At 46.8% G+C, this 17512-nt stretch overlaps 1 protein-coding gene across 1 annotated transcript in view; it reads left to right on the top strand.

Annotated features, from left to right (window-relative positions):
* The first annotated feature begins 2079 nt into the window (after positions 1-2079).
* TRHR (thyrotropin releasing hormone receptor) overlaps positions 2080-17512 on the top strand; it is a 39925-nt gene continuing 24492 nt past the window's right edge. Inside the window, exons 1-2 of the mRNA XM_079984423.1 lie at positions 2080-2790; positions 3625-4466. Of these exons, the coding sequence (XP_079840549.1) occupies positions 3660-4466 (807 nt within the window). The 5' untranslated portion in view covers positions 2080-2790; positions 3625-3659. The remainder of the gene's footprint in view (positions 2791-3624; positions 4467-17512) is intronic.

Raw genomic sequence — 17512 nt, forward strand, 5'->3', positions numbered from 1 at the left:
TGCACTCCTCTTCCTCCGCCAATGAGTACAGTGACCAAGTCAATGCTGTTCAAAAGGGACTGTGGCTGCTGAAGCAGCTGGGAAAAGGCCACTAAAGTCACCTGACTCTCCAGTGACATCTAGAAGCACACCCAAGCTATGGACCTGCTCTTTCCAGGGGAATGCAAACAGTGGCGTAGCGTGGGGGGTGCAGGGGGGGCCGGCCGCACCGGGCGCAACATCTGGGGGTTAGGGAAATCCACGGGTTAGGGGGTGCAAATCCACGGGTTAGGGGGCGCAAATCAATGGGTTAGGGGGCGCAAATTACTTGCCTTGCCCCGGGTGCTGATGACCCACGCTCCGCCACTGAATGCAAATCCATCCAGGTCAGGCTGTCTTCCCACCAGCTGGACATGAGAACACATGACACACAGCACCTGCCTTTTCAGGATTCAGCTTCAGTTCATTGGCCCACATCCATTTGTTCACTGCCTCCAAGCACTAGCCTAACAACACCTCAAGCATCTTTCCTGATTCCGATGGAATGGGTGTCATCTGCATATTGATGGCACTTCACGTCTCCGACTTACAGCTCCCAGAGGTTTCATACAGCCTGCTCCCTGTGGGATAGCTGTTGAGCAGAGGGATTGATCCTGTAGGGTATGTGTGCTGCTTCACAAGCAGCTTCCCTGCAGGTAAAGGAGCACCATGGAGAATTTAAATGAACCATTGGTAAGTGTCAATGGGACGCGAGTGGTGCTGTGGTCTAAACCACTGAGGCTCTTGGGCTTGCCGATCGGAAGGTCAGCAGTTGAAATCCCTGCGACGGGGTGAGCTCCCATTACTCTGTCCCAGCTCCTACTAACCTAGCAGTTTGAGAGCACACCAGCGCAAGTAGATAAATAGGTACTGCTGCGGTGGGAAGGTAAACAGCGTTTCCATGCGCTCTGGTTTCTGTCACGGTGTTCCATTGCACCAGAAGCAGTTTAGTCATGCTGGCCACATGACCCAGAAAGCTGTCTGTGGAGAAATGCTGGCTTCCTCAGCCTAAAAAGCGAGATGAGCACCACAACCCCATAATCACCTTTGACTGGACTTAATCATCCAGAGGTCCTTTACCTTTTTTTACCTATCAATAGCAGAATGTAGAGCAGCATGGCTCTGAATACCAGTTGTTCAAAGTGGAGAGAGTGCTAGACTGGTGATTGGGAGTGGCTGCCGAGACCTGAAAGACCTACATTGGCTCCCAGTACGTTTCCGAGCACACTTCAAAGTGTTGGTGCTGACCTTTAAAGCCCTAAATGGCCTCGGCCCTTCTGGCGGTTCCCTCACTGCGAGAAATGAGGTTACAGGGAACCAGGCAGAGGGCCTTCTCGGTGGTGGCTCCCGCCCTGTGGAACGCCCTTCCATCAGATGTCAAGGAAATAAACAACTCTCTGACTTTTAGAAGACATCTGAAGGCAGCCCTGTTTAGGGAAGTTTTTAATGTTTGATGTTTTATTCTGTTTAATATTCCATTGGGAGCCACCCAGAGTACCTGGGGAAACCCAGCCAGATGGGTGAGTAAATAATAATAATAATAATAATAATAATAATAATAATAATAATTGTAGCATTCAAGTCCTACCTGGAGGCATCTGGCTGGCCATAGCAGGTTTCTGGATTAGAGGAGTCTTTGGCCTGATCCAGCATATTTTTCTTATGCTTGTGGTACATGAGTGTAGCACTGCATTGTTGCATGAGTGCTTGCAACTGATTCCTGTACTCTTTTCACTTCACAACAGTCATTAACTGTTAGCATGAACTGATAACAGCCTGATATGTTTCCCAAAATGTGCACTGTATGGTTCTTTAAAGGAAACATGCTTCCTTTAAAAAACATTGCTTTAAGTATATTGTTTAATATGCTTCCTTTAACAACAACCTTTTCACCTCAAACCTTGTTATGAAATCCAATTTCTTTCCCTCCATTCATATAACTGGTTGTTTCTAGGAGTTCTGCAACTGAAGGCAAAGAAGCACAAGTGATGCTTCACACATTAGAAAGAAAATTGGATTTTTTTTCTGTTTCTTTTGACTGTCCAATACGACAGAATACCAAAATAATATATAAATAGAATAGTGTCTGTGGCTCTTTAACAGAGCACTTCAAAAAAAGAAAAGAAATGATTTGGAGGCAGGCCCCCTCCTCTTTCTCATTTTCTCTGAAGTGTGGAAATTCAGAGCAGGATTCAGAGCAGGGAGAGAGAGAGAGAGAGAGAGAGAGAGAGAGAGAGAGAGAGAGAGAGAGAGCGCGAGAGAGAGAGAGAGAGAGAGAGGAGTTGCCACGTATACTTTCCAGGTGTAGATTCATAAGGGAGCATCCATTGCACATACCTGTTTGGGTGCTCCATTAGCAGTCCTAAAAGAGTAGAGTGGTACTTGCCTTGTCTGTCTGCGCATTTGTCGCTTTTCCCCTTTTTCCTTTTTACATAGACATCTCGAGTTAAAACTGTGTCGCCAAAAGAGGTTCTATTGCCTTTCCCGAGAAAAGCAGATCTGTGGATCAATGGACACTTTGTGTATCTTTCTCATTAATAGGCTGTTTGTGATTTGGCAGCTTGGTAGCTTTGAGATGATCAGCCTATTCCCTTGGAGGGCTTAGGGGAGACTGGAGCGGCGAAGCTTTTGCAGGCAGCGATCTGCAGCATGTTTGCAGAGTGAAGTGTGATGTGCTGGGTTTTCTCTGACTGCCCAAAGTTGGAGCGGAGCTTATGTCGTCAACTCAGATTGGACATGCACAGCTCTGAAGTCCCTGCAAAAAAGCTGAAGGTAAGTCCCATATATCATATTGAATACAGGGACAGGAGGGAGGAATGGACTGGGGTATCTGATAGATAAATATCTGTATGTATTATCAACAAACAACCCTCTATTCTTCTGCAGTGATAGAATTGCCTTCATCTGACTAGGGCTGATCAATGAATGCCAATGGCTGTGGCTACCAGCAGGATAGCATAAAACAGTATGAAAGGGCTTTAACTCTAAATATTTGGATGCAATCCCTTTCCTTGAACCCTCAGCATGACTCTTTGGGGTCATCTCCTATAAAGAATGTCTTAAGCTGGGAGAGTTCACTCTGTTCAATCTTTACTCCCAATTCAATCCTCTCTCAAGTCACATAAGACTTTTAAAAAGAAAGTAATAGAACTAAGGAACACCAGCTGTGCACACACATATTTTGTTTTGTCCTGCTGTGGTGTCGACTCAAGCAGATTTTTGAAATTGACTATTGTATTGTCTTAAACACTGGAGGGGGGGGGGAGAGACCTAGCCTAATTTGTCTCCAGCCTTTGATTCACTTTTGCTGGAAAGAGAATAGTCTAACACATCATGTTACCCCTGTCTTCTGGGGCAGTCTTTTCAGCAGAGAGAAAAGTCCTTCTTCCACACCTATCAGTGCCTGGTTGTTGTTGTTGTTTTTATACAAATCCCCACCCAATGAAACAGATGAACATACCTGTATCATAGCTCTGTGTGTGTATTTGTGTTTGCTGGGGCAGGTGGTCAACAAGCTGTTTGGAACAAAGGACTGTGATGTGTGAAATATCACCACACAAGGGACCTGCATCTTATACTCCATTCACTATGATCAACTTTTCCTAGGGAGACAAGGGGGGAAATGTGCTGACCAGTAGCTGATGGGCAGAAGCAGCCGAGTGAAGATGGAGAACACTACAGACAGTGGACAGAATCAAACAGAGTTCTTGCCGATCCGGGAGGTGGCCACCCTTGAATACCAAGTGGTCACCATCTTCTTGGTCCTCCTCATCTGCGGGTTAGGCATCGTAGGCAACATCATGGTGGTGCTCGTGGTACTCAGGACGAAGCATATGAGGACCCCTACAAATTGTTACCTGGTGAGCCTTGCTGTGGCGGACCTCATGGTGCTTGTGGCTGCCGGGCTTCCCAACATCACGGAGAGCATCTATGGATCCTGGGTCTATGGCTACATTGGGTGTCTCTGCATCACTTACCTCCAATATCTTGGCATCAACGCTTCTTCTTGTTCTATAACCGCCTTCACCGTTGAGAGGTACATAGCTATCTGCCACCCAATCAAAGCCCAGTTTCTATGTACATTCTCAAGAGCCAAAAAGATAATTATTTTTGTCTGGGCTTTCACCTCCATCTACTGCATGCTCTGGTTTTTCTTATTAGATCTCAACATGGTAGCCTACAAAGATGCTACTGTAGTGTCCTGCGGGTACAAAGTGCCCAGGAGCTACTATTCTCCAATCTATATGATGGACTTTGGGATATTTTACGTCATGCCAATGATATTAGCAACTGTCCTGTATGGGTTGATTGCCAGGATATTGTTCCTAAATCCCATCTCGGCTGACCCAAAAGAAAACTCCAAGATGTGGAAGAATGATGTGGCTGCCCCAAACAAGACCAAAACAACCAACAAGGGTATCAACAGTGCTGTGGCTTCCAGAAGGCAGGTAGGTAAATGGCCTGCCAATGGCTTTTTTTTTTTTTTTTGGAAACTGTAGTTGTAGCTGGGGTGGGTGGGTGTTCTGCTGCTTTTGGATGTAATGGAACCAACATGTTTAGGAGCATTGTACCTCTGAATACAAGGGACGCGGGTGGCACTGTGGATTAAACCACAGAGCCTAGGAGTTGCCGATCAGAAGGTTGGCGGTTCGAATCCCCATGACGGTGTGAGATCCCGTTGCTTGGTCCCTGCTCCTGCCAACCTAGCAGTTCAAAAGCACATCAAAGTGCAAATAGATAAATAGGTACCGCTCCAGTGGGAAGGTAAATGGTGTTTCCATGCGCTGCTCTGGTTCACCAGAAGCGGCTTAGTCATGCTGGCCACATGACCCGGAAGCTGTACGCCAGCTCCCTCGGCCAGTAAAGCAAGATGAGTGCCGCAACCCCAGAGTTGGTCATGACTGGACCTAATGGTCAGGGGCCCCTTTACCTTTACCTTTACCTTTACCTCTGAATACAAGCAATGGAGCTGTGGCTTCACGTCTTGCTGGAGAGCATCACAGCTTTTACTGTTAGCATGATGGACTAGATTGACTATGGTCTGATATAATGAGAACATCTTAACTTTTCTATTAAAAGTCCCAATACCTGACCTAGGACATGCAAAGAGCCCTTCATGTGTCTGCAGTTGCAGTCAAAGATGGGCGTGGTGACATCACTGGGTGCTGTTCTCAGGAGCTACACCTGGGTAGGGTTGTTCTTTGTCTTATCACTTCTCTTTGAGCAGAAATGATATATATTGTTGTGTCCTATAAGATCCTAGGAGTTCCAGGTGCATACCCAGGGTTCGTGTTTCCTTTTGGGAGTGAGGCACAGAGGAGACTCCAGTATCTTTACACACATATATACACACATGTATATATATATATATACACATATATAACCAAGAGTGTCTTGCTTCTTTCATAGCTGCAGCCTTGAATTCAAACAGTCCCCAGCCATGGCTCTGACTCTCTTCAGCTTGCTGACTTTTACATGCAACCTTTCACCCCCAGGTTACCTGTAAGCCAACTCTGAAACTCTACTTTTAAACTCTGCTTTGCCTTCCAAACTAAAGTCTGAGTTGAGGAAGGGGCTCCTCCCATTTGTTGTCTGCCACAAAGTCCTCCTTCTCTGGTTACCCTAATGGTTCATTACCTTCCTTTTGTCTTTCTTAATTGCTCATCTCCCAGGGGATTTCCTGACGCAGGAAACTGGTCTGGCTTAAATTTTAATGCTTGCTATATCCAATGTCTAGCATCCAGTTTTAACATGTCAAGCATTGTTTAAATTCTAACATTTACTGTATCCAGGAATTTAGGGTGTCTAGCACCTACAAACTCATAACAGTATGGTATGGATTGGCCTCAAAACAGCCATAATGGACTCCTGGATCAGATGTAGCTTCTTACTATGTGCTCAGCCATGAACCCATATTGTCACTGCAGAATATGGGAAACCCTTAAGAAGCCAAGCAAACGCTGGTGCCAAAGCACCTCAAGAAATCAAATCCAAAGGGATGGGAGTTCCATTGTTTGTTGTTCAACTGAGATGCCTAAGGATAACTCACAAATAGGTGATAGAGGTCCCCTAAATTTTCTCCCATGATTTGGTAATCAGGGTGATTGCTTTAGAACATGGAGTTTTTACTTGCTGGCAGTATTATAGCAAATGTAATATTGGGATTTGTAGGATAGGCTCTATCTAGTCCAGTGATGGCCAAACTTGGCCCTCCAGCTGTTTTGGGACTACAACTCCCATCATCCTTAGTTAACAGGACCAGTGGTCAGGAATGATGGGAATTGTAGTCCCAAAACAGCTGGAGGGCCAAGTTAGGCCTTCACTGATCTAATCTAGGGGTCATCATGCTATCATCATAGTTTAACAGTTTTATACAGTGTCCATTATAAACTAGACACTGTACAATAGCAAGTGCAATGCATCCTTGCCAGTATATTCTAATTATGATGCAATACTTATGGAAGTGAAAAGAAGCTGGCAAGGAAAATGGTTAGTTTTGCCAAGATGGGGAAAAAAAATGCAAAAGAAACATTTGGTGCTTGATCTCAGCAGGCTATAATGAGGCTTCCAGTTATGGTTCCTCTTCTATATTTAGTGTAAAATTAACTAGAGGTTTGTTTGTTTGTTGCCAAATTTATGGCCTAGCTTTGAGGTTCTCCTTGCTGTCTTTTGTATGCACTCATGCACAATCTCATAAGTTACCTTATGAACAGAAGCCACACATTCTCATCACCAGCAGCAACTAACCATTCCTGAATGCCTGGGTAGATAGATTCCAGCTTACAGCTGGAATGTCAATAAGTTGGTACCAGGCACACTTTTTTTAAAAAAGGCATTTTAAAGTCAGCGAGCCACCACAGAGAAGACCCTGTCTCCATTTCCACCACAGGGGAAGATCCAATGTACTTCCGCTGGTGATGGAACAAATAGTAGGCTTTGCTGAGGACATGGACAGGATCACACAGGGAGAAAGGTTCCTTCGTATACCTGAGCCCTAAGTTGTTTGAGGCTTTGGGAGCCAGTGTGGTGTAGTGGTTAAGAGTGGTAGACTCGTAATCTGGTGAACAGGGTTCGCGTCTCTGCTCCTCCACATGCAGCTGCTGGGTGACCTTGGACTAGTCACCCTTCTCTGAAGTCTCTGAGCCTCACTCACCTCACAGAGTGTTTGTTGTGGGGGAGGAAGGGAAAGGAGATTGTTAGCCACTTTGAGACTCCTTAGGGTAATGATAAAGTGGGATATCAGATCCAAACTCTTCTTCTTCTCTTCTTCTTCTTTGTAAGTCAAAGGTCAACAGTCAGTGTGGATCCTTCAGGAGCAATGTTATTTGATCCTTGACAGCTATCTCTGTTGGTTCCCTGGCAGCTGCATTTTTGAAAGATCTCAGGGAGGTTTATATTAAGTGGGTTATATATACTTTTAAATAAGGTGGCACCCATTTTGAGGGTGAAAGGACCCGCAGGCCGGGGATTTATCTCTGTCCTGGGTGTGGAGCCAAGCACTGCTATTGGTTGGTTGTTCCTGCACCCAGGGCAATGCCCCCAAATTCCTGTCGCCATTGGCTGATTTGGCGGCAGGAGGATGATCTGGCCTGCAATAAGCCAGTTCTCAGTGGAGGCCCGGGACCTGCCCACAAAGCCACCTGCCCGAGATGCTTTTAGGCGTGTCCAATTGATGTGCAGGCGCTAATGTATGGGTCCTTTTGGACGTGGAAGAGGAAGCAATGGGGGTGGAACAGAAGGGATGGAAATGGGCGCAGGGTGGGGGAGGGCTTATGTGTGCTCCACTGATGTGCACTTTGATCCAGAATGAAACCGCCATGGGAATGAGGAGCTGCTTGTACATAAAAATAAAAGGACAGCTTCATTACAGTAAGTAACTATGTAAGCAGTTCCCAGAGCAGGGGGCCAGGGGTCATTGTGCCTATGCTATCTTTGTCTAGCAATAGCTATAGCTGGCATAGCAGTCCAAACTGCAAAGGGATTCCGTGCCACTGAGGCTACCTGGGGCTCCAATGACAGAGGTACTCTCAGACTACATGCCTGCTATTTCAGGGCATGTGCAACCACCACCATCTGCCCCAACCTGGAAGGTTATCCTCCCAATTCCCAGCCCCAAGATCCACTTACCCATGGGACCTCCAACTTGTTAGCATCCACTCAATTTATTGGCCTTCATCCAGTTAACCAGTAGAGGATTGTGCTGTAAATGTGTGGCTTTAGGCACTTTCTTGAGACCTAAAAGGTAAAGGTAAAGGTACCCCTGCCCGTACGGGCCAGTCTTGACAGACTCTGGGGTTGTGCGTCCATCTCACTCAAGAGGCCAGGGGCCAGCACTGTCCGGAGACACTTCCGGGTCACGTGGCCAGCGTGACATCGCTGCTCTGGCGAGCCAGAGCCGCACATGGAAACGCCGTTTACCTTCCCGCTGGTAAGCGGTCCCTATTTATCTACTTGCACCCGGAGGTGCTTTCGAACTGCTAGGTTGGCAGGCGCTGGGACCGAGCAGCGGGAGCGCACCCCGCCGCAGGGATTCGAACCGCCGACCTTTCGATCGGCAAGTCCTAGGCGCTGAGGCTTTAACCCACAGCGCCACCTGCGTCCCTAGACCTACTAATTAGGGCTGTTGTAAATATAGCATTGGTTCCTTGGGATGAAATGTGATAGAGAAACAGTTCATCCGTTCGTTCTCTCTCTCTTTCTCTCTACATCCCTAAAATATGCTTGCTTATAAACAATATTGGCAGAATAATGTGCTGCAGGTGTGACGAGCTTCTGGGTTCAAGTCCTCCGAGATGCAAGGTGGTCCTGATGCTGACTGCATTTGTAAGACTGGGATTTGTTTTTCATTGTATCATCACAATCACTTCATTCCTCCCACATGAATGCCTGAGGTTGCTGCTGCTGCTGTTTTACAACAGCAGCAACAAAATTCTTTCCATGTGCCCTTTCTTTATTATCGGGCTCCATGCTGACAGAAAGAGAGGTGTTAACAAGGAGCATCCTTTCAATGCAGCCTTTGAAATCAACGGCATCCTTTACAAAACGTATACCTTTGTGTTGCTGGAAAGAAGTCCTCACTGAAGCCTCATCACAACACTTATCAATTTCCAACGCTCACATAGATTGTGCCTTTTGTATATCATAAATTGGCTCTTCTTCTAGTCAAATTCTGTAGAGATATGGAATACTTAACTTGGGGTGCTTTGAGATTTAGAATGTTCTTCAGATATGTGAACACAGATCTGCTCTAGGTGATTTTTTTTTTTGGGGGGGTGAATGTCAGCATTCACGAGTGCACCTGAGTCATCTCAATTTATTTTTTTAATTCACAAAATTTGCCTGGAACGGGTAGCACTCCCATGTGCTGAATTTCATCATTCACCTTTTAAAGGAGAGGACTGTTATTAACTGTTTTATTATTTGTCTGCCAGTATGCTTTTTATATTATTATGGATGTTCTGTGATGTGTTTTTAACATTGTACACCGCCATGGGATCTTTTGATAGAGAGTGGTATATAAATTGAACAAACAAATAAAATATATATCCAGAGGTGGGTAGCTATCCTTTGTCCAAGACCAGAGCTCTGTGAACCAAGTCTCTAGGGTGCACATTTTCCACTGGTCTGAGAAATTAGAGCTAAGATGAGAGCTGTTGCTTCAGCAATTAAGGGGTCCCAAGCAATTTGGGGGTCTTGCCTACTAGGTCTGTTAACCCCCTTTTCAGGCAGGTGGCTTGGTGGGTGGGCCCTGGGCCTCCCTGGCAAATGGGCCTATCGCAGGCCGTATCATATTCCTGTCACCAAATGGACCAATGGCAGCAGGAATAAGGGGACGTTCCCCTGGACATGGGACCAACCGCGCCCAGGGGAAGTTTAAATGCCCGACGGGTGAGGCCTTTCAGCCTTTTCTCTCACCGCACCAGTTCTCCCACCCTCCCTCCCTCAGATTAGGGTTTTCATGTACACTTTGACCTTGCTATGGACAATGTCGGTCTCCTAACCTAACTTGGCTAATTGGCACCGCCATTTGGGTTTTTGCCAACCTCATAGCAATTGTCACAACTTTGTAAGGCGGATAGGCATTGGGTAAGCCTAGTCTTGGTTGGAGGGGAGGTTGTAGCCTCCACCTGCCCCTCCACAGGGAAGGGTATGCTGTTAAAATCATCCAGCATCCAGGAGGAGTGGCTTCTACCCAGATGGAGGCTAGGGCCATACCACTCCTCCAACAGGAACTGCTTGGGATTTGATGTAGGCCACAGGGCATTCCCCCATCGGCTTCACCTGTAGAAACTCTCCCAGCGAACGGGCAGGAGTGACATGCACAGTTGCTATGCCTATGGCCAAACCTCACATCTGTAACCAATAAAGTTGTGGCCTTATTTGATTCCCAATCCAATATCCTGTGTAGTGTCTAGTGATTTACATCTTGGGGAACAGAGTGGTCATGGGGCCTCGATACACAACACCAGCACCTTGAGTTGGGCATGGTAGCTCATTGGCAGCCAGTGCAGAACTTTCTGGACCAGTGTCCCATGGTCCCATCAGGCTGCTCCATTTACCAACCTAACAACTGTATTCTGCACTAGCTGTAGTCTCCAGATCATCCTCAAGGATGGACTCTCGGGTTGCGAATGTGATCCGTGCGGGAAGCACGTTTGCAACCCGCAGTGCCGCGTTTGTGCATGCGCAAAGCATGATTTAGCACTTCTGCACATGCACAAGCAGTGAAACCCAGAAGTAACCCGTTCCGGTACTTCCAGGTTCGGCGTGGTGCGCAACCTGAAATCACGCAACTTGAAGTGTCTGTAACCCGAGGTATAACTGTATATCTTTAAGCACAAGGCAAAAACATTGCCTTTGGCCTTTTAAACTTGGGGGTGAGTGCTTTTGCTAGTTATGGGAGCAGAGAGGAGGTCAGAACGCTATCTTTGGGCATCAGTAACTGTTTCCCTCTCAAGGCTAATTTTGGATAGGAGGCAATTGTCATCAGGATCACAATGCGGGAGGAAAGCCCTGCCTCGCCAACAGTTGTGGGTAAAAATATAAATTGGCATTTGATATAACATGTCATTTGGCGCTTAGGCTGCAGTACTACAACACATACCTGAATGTTGGAGTGCTTGAGCTCAGCGGTACTTACACTCCAAACATGCATTGCACTGTAACATTCTGAGTTGGATTCAAAGAAATTGTTGTACTAGCAAACATGCAGTGGGACTCCCACACCACACCACACCACACCACACCGCACTGCCGGAGGGTCAAGAGAACACCCCAAAAAGTGTGCAGGGAAATAAGAGGGAAGTTTGTTGCATCACACAGGTAGAAGTGCTTGCGCTGACAGAATGATCGCCTTAGTTGCTATGTTGAATTCCACCTGCTGTGTTCTTGTCATGTCCCAGAGAAGAAAGGATGGAATGTATTACCAAAGCAATATTTTGCTTATACAAGGTCTAAGGTGCAGATATTTGCATCTCCAGCTAAAGTAGCAGGGGATGGTGGAATCCCAGCCACTATTACTCAGAGCAGATGAAACTGCATTTAGTGAGTGGATGGTCTAATCCAGTGAAAGGTGGCTTCATAGCTTCATATTTTCTTTATTTATAGCTGGGGCAGCAGAATGCCAAACACAGACATCTGGTCCCATGTATGAATCTTAATCTGATTAATAACTACATGTAATTTTTGTTAGGATGTTTTGTTTTGTTTTTCTGTTTTAAACATAGAACAGTGTCCATTGTGTGCGGCATGTGCCACAGCAGAAATCATTCAGTTTGCAACTAAAAGGTGAATTCTGTCAATGTAAAGTCAATGAGCCAAGGGGGTGGGTGGAGTGTTGCTTAGCAACCAGGCGGAACAACCTGAATGAGGGATCAAGTGCTCTGATTGGCTGTGTAGTTCAGAAGGAACTTCATATAAGGCTTGAACTAAGAAAGGCAAAACCTCTCCATTCCTTTCTCCTCAAATTATACACTGGTTTTGTTCAGTGAAGTGTTATCAGAACTTAGGGCAGCTCATGTTAGCAACATGACCTTGATAACATATTGTTCTGGTGGTGGTTTCTGCCTGTACACAATGGCCAGGCAGTGGTCTGCTTTGACAATGCTGTTCATCAGAACTCAGGGGAAAGGAGGAGCTGTTTTCATATCCTTTGCAAATTTGAGTCCTTCTAACAGGCTGTGAGGGACGTGGGTGGCACTGTGGGTTAAACCACAGAGCCTAGGACTTGCTGATCAGAAGGTCGGCGGTTCGAATCCCCGCGACGTGGTGAGCTCCCGTGGCTCGGTCCCTGCTACTGCCAACCTAGCAGTTCGAAAGCAAATCAACGTGCAAGTAGATAAATAGGTACCGGTCTGGCGGGAAGGTAAATGGCATTTCCGTGCGCTGCTCTGGTTCGGCAGAAGTGGCTTAGTCATGTTGGCCACATGACCTGGAAGCTGTATACTGGCTCCCTTGGCCAATAAAGCGAGATGAGCACTGCAACCCCAGAGTCGGCCATGACTGGACCTAATGGTCAGGGGTCCCTTTACCTTTACCTTTAACAGGCTGTGAACCTGGAGCCATCCAGGTGTTGCTGGAATTCAACTCCTATCAGCCCCAGCAAGCCAGCAAATAAATGACCAGCGATGATGGGAGTTGGAGTCCAACGACATCTGGAGGGCCACAGGTTCATTGCCCCTGTAATAGGTGATCAGCTTTGACACTAACAAATTTCTTCTAAGTTTGCACAGCAGAATCTTAGAGAAGTGTACTTTTTTTCAATAAACAACAATGGTCCGTTTCATTAAGGGTAGTGCAAGAAAGGTAAATGCCAAATTTTTCTTGCGCTAGTATTTCATTCGTATCCTTTTACAGAATTCCCTTTGGGCTACCGTGTTTGTGTTGCACTTATTGAAGCAAGTGTCAAACTCTTCAGTGCAATCGCACTGCTAAGGCCGTCTCTGCTGTGGCCCTGAGAATTTTCTCAAACCAGCCAAGCACCTGTGATTTTGTTCCAGTGTATGCTGCAAGCAGATTGTTCAGCCTAACAATACACTCTCTCCCAAATTGTTCTCCGCTTTTAAAGAACTGAACCGTGTTATCTTACCTTATCCAGTTATAACCCTCCAGGCAGGCTATTTATTGGCTGCTTTTCTATTAAATTTTGAATTTCCACCGTCTTTCTGCTGATAAGTTTTTTTACCTGCCGCAGTGATGATATTTTTAAGATGTGATGGTGTGTTTTAAATTAGGCACTCAATATTATATGGTTTGTAAAATGTTGTTATAAATTGTGCTTTAACGTGTTGGAAGTTGCCTTGAAAGGGTGTTGTCGTCCTCCTCCTCCTCCTCCTCCTCCTCCTTCCAGACTATTATTAGGCCTTCCATTCAGACTACCATCTCCCTTCTATTACTCCACTCCTTTGATCAGGATTTTAAAATATTTTCAACACACACAGAGAGCAAGACTTGTAGGAATGATCTGCCGAGTCACTCACATTCACAACTAGACAGGGCTTAGTATCCAGGGTGGGAAAGGAAGCACATAGCCAGGTGCAAAACACACCCGGTGAATTTTGAACACTGTGTGTGTGGGGCGGAGGGCTGTTAGTATGATTATTTCATCATTATGCTGCCCACTTACAGGGGTTGGCAACATGCTGCCCACGAAGACTGTTTTACTGGCCCACAAGCCGCCCCCAAACCAAGCCGCCCACTCAGTGAATCCTCCACGTGCTGCACTAAACCAGAACAGTGCGGGGACTTGCTGAAAGGTGCTGGAAATTGCATCTGCGCATGTCCAGACACAGGTACAGTTTTCAGACATGCACAGATGTGATTTCTAGCATCACGCTGCACCAGTCCGGCCCACGGATGATCTCCGTGGGAGTTATTTGGCCCATGACCGGTAAACCTTGCTGACCCCTGGTCCACTATTATGCTATGTATTATGTTTTTAGTATCATATTTTGTAAAATATGTTCTTAATGTTGTACACTGCCCTGGAATCTTTGGATAAAGGGTGGTATACCAATCAATCAAACAAACAAACAAACAAACAAACAAACATACAAACAAACAAACGCTCATGGCTTACCCCAAAGAATTCTTGAAACTGTAGTTTACCCCTCACAGAGCTACAATTCCCAGCATCCTTAGCAAACTATGATTCCCATAAGCTATATGCCTTAAATGCATGGTGTGGATGGGGCCGAAGTCACGTTATGCAAGAAACCAGTTGCTTGGGGAGAAAAGCCAGGGTTTTAAATGGCTTGGTTGACAAGGATTGGTCCTTGGGAACAGCTGACTCAGACAGGCTTGTTCTGCAGCCTGGGAGGCAACTTTAAAGCACAGAACTTAGTCTACCAGGCTTATTTGGAGGAGGAGAAGGTGGCTAGAAGCAAGCTAGTGGTACCCTAGTTTCAGGTCTTTCCTGGCTTCTTACACCTGAGGAGCCATGTGGTTTTAACCACAGCTTCTGGCTTGGTTTCTCAGCATAGAAAGCAGCTCACAGACAGCATAGTTAACAAGCAGAGTCAAGGAAAGTATTAGTGGCAAGCAAGCTTTCATCAGGAGAAGTCTTGTCCAAATGCGGAGAACAAAAAAAGAACAGCTACTTTGGCCAAAGAAATGCAAAATGAGGATGAAAACGAAAATCAACCAACACATTACTAAAAATATTAAGATCTACAGTGGGACAAAAAGAAAAGAAAATAGTAGAAAAAAATAGAATAAGTAAACACTTTAGAAACAGGAAATCACCTAGGGTTGTGGTTGGGACTTTGGGTGACAAGGGAGTCAAAGGTGTGCTAAAGAAGGAAAAAGAGATCGCAGAGAAGCTGAATGAATTCTTTTCATCTGTCTCCCCAGTGGACAAAGTAGGGCAAATCCCTGCACCTGAACTAACTTTCTTAGGCATGAAGTTCGAAGAAAACAGTGGTGACAAAAAATGAAGTTCTAGGCCTTACTGACAAATCAAAAACAAACAAATCACTGAGTTCAGATGGCATCCACCTACATAATAATAATAATAATAATAATAATAATAATAATAATAATTTATTATTTGTATCCCGCCCATCTGGCTGGGTTTCCCCAGCCACTCTGGCCGGCTTCCATAGAAACCAAAAATACACTAAAATATCACATGTTAAAAACTTCCCTGAACAGGGCTGCCTTAAGATGTCTTCTGAATGTCAGGTAGTTGTTTATCGCTTTGACATCTGCTGGCGGGCGCCACCACCGAGAAGTCCCTCTGCCTGGTTCCCTGTAGCTTTGCTTCTCGCAAAGAGGGAACCGCCAAAAGGCCCTCGGCGCTGGACCTCAGCGTCCGGGCAGAACGATGGGGGTGGAGACGCTCCTTCAGGTATACTGGACCGAGGCCGTTTAGGGCTTTAAAGGTCAGCACCAACACTTTGAATTGTGCTCGGAAACGTACTGGGAGCCAATGTAGGTCTTTCAAGACCGGTGTTATATGGTCTCAGCAGCCACCCCCAGTCACCAGTCTAGCTGCCGCATTCTGGATTAGTTGTAGTTTCTGGGTCACCTTCAAAGGTAGCCCCACGTAGAGCGCGTTGCAGTAGTCCAAGCGGGAGATAACCAGAGCATGGTGAGACAGTCTGCAGGCAGATAGGGTCTCAGCCTACGTACCAGATGGAGCTGGTAAACAGCTGCCCTAGACACAGATTTGACCTGTGCCTCCATGGACAGCTGTGAGTCCAAAATGACTCCCAGGCTGCGCACCTGGTCCTTCAGGGGCACAGTTACCCCATTCAGGACCAGGGAATCCTCGACACCTGCCCGCCTCCTGTCCCCCCAAGACAGTACTTCTGTCTTGTCAGGATTCAACCTCAATCTGTTAGCCGCCATCCATCCTCCAACCGCCTCCAGACACTCACACAGGACCTTCACCGCCTTCACTGGTTCTGATTTAAAAAAGAGGTAGAGCTGGGTATCATCCACATACTGATGAACACCCGGCCCAAACCTCCTGATGATCTCTCCCAGTGGCTGCATGTAAATGTTGAAAAGCATGGGGGAGAGGACAGAACACTGGGGCACCCCACAAGTGAGAGCCCAGGGGTCTGGACACTCATCCCCCACCACCACTTTCTGAACACAGCCCAGGAGGAAGGAGCGGAATGACTGTATGACAGTGCCCCCAGCTCCTAGCCCCTCAAGACGGTCCAGAAGGATGTTATGGTCGATGGTATCAAACGCCGCTGAGAGATCCAGCAGAACTAGGAAACAGCTCTCACCTTTGTCCCTAGCCCGCCGGAGATCATCAACCAGTGCGACCAAGGCAGTTTCAGTCCCATGATGAGGCCTGAATCCCGACTGGAAGGGATCCAAATGGTCCGCTTCTTCCAGGCATGCCTGGAGTTGTTCAGCAACCACTCGCTCAATCACCTTGCCCAAGAATGGAAGATTTGAGACTGGGTGATAGTTGGCCATCGTGGCCGCATCTAAAGATGGTTTTTAAAGAAGCGGTTTAATAACCGCCTCTTTCAGCGGGTCTGGGAAGGCTCCCTCACGGAGGGAAGCATTCACCACCCCACAAATCCCATCGCTCAGTCCTTCCCGGCTAGCTTTTATAAGCCAGGATGGGCAAGGATCCAGGAGACAGGTGGTTGGTTTCACTCGTCCAAGCAGCCTGTCCACATCCTCGGAGGTAACAGATTGGAATTGATCCCACTCAACTTGACTAGACAAAACTCTAGCACTCTCCCGCCCCGGCCCTGCTCCCACGGTGGAGTCTACATCTTCCCAAATCTGAGTGATTTTATCTGCAAAAAACTTTGCAAAATCATTGCAGGAGAACATGTGGCCCATACTGGGCCCCGATGTCGCAGGTGGTTCTGCTAAATTGTGAACCACCTGAAAAAGTCTCCTGCTACTGTTTTCTGCAGATGCAATAGAGGCGGTGAAGAACTTCTTCGCCGTCGCTATCGCCACTTGGTAGGCTCGACGTTGAGCTCTAACCTGTGTCCGGTCAGATTCGGAATGAGTTATCCGCCACCGGAGCTCTAGCCTTCTCAACGATTGTTTCATTGCCCTCAGATCCGTGGAAAACCACGGGGCTGTCCGGGCTCCATGCAATCAAAGAGGGCGCTTCGGAGCCAAACAGTCAATAGCCCTGGTTAACTCCACATTCCAGCGGGCCACCAGGGAATCAGCTGAAAGGCCATCAACATGGGATAAAGCATCCCCTACCACTCTCTGGAAACCATTTGGATCCATTAAGTGGTGGGGGCGGACCATCCAAATTGGTCCCACCTCCCTGCAGAGGGGATGGGTCGTGGAGAAGTCCAGTTGCACCAGGAAGTTATCTGACCATCTTCTTCTTCTTTCGCTTTTACTTAGTGTCAGATCACCAACATCCATAGAGGTAAACACCAGGTCCAAGGCATGTCCGCGGCTATGGGTTGGGCCAGACTTATTCAGGGACAGCCCCATGGAGGCCATGCTTTCCACAAAGTCCCGAGCAGCCCCTTGTAAGGTCGTGTCGGCATGG

The sequence above is a fragment of the Podarcis cretensis genome, assembly GCF_951804945.1.
Source record: "Podarcis cretensis genome assembly, chromosome: 7".
Lineage (NCBI taxonomy): Eukaryota > Metazoa > Chordata > Lepidosauria > Squamata > Lacertidae > Podarcis > Podarcis cretensis.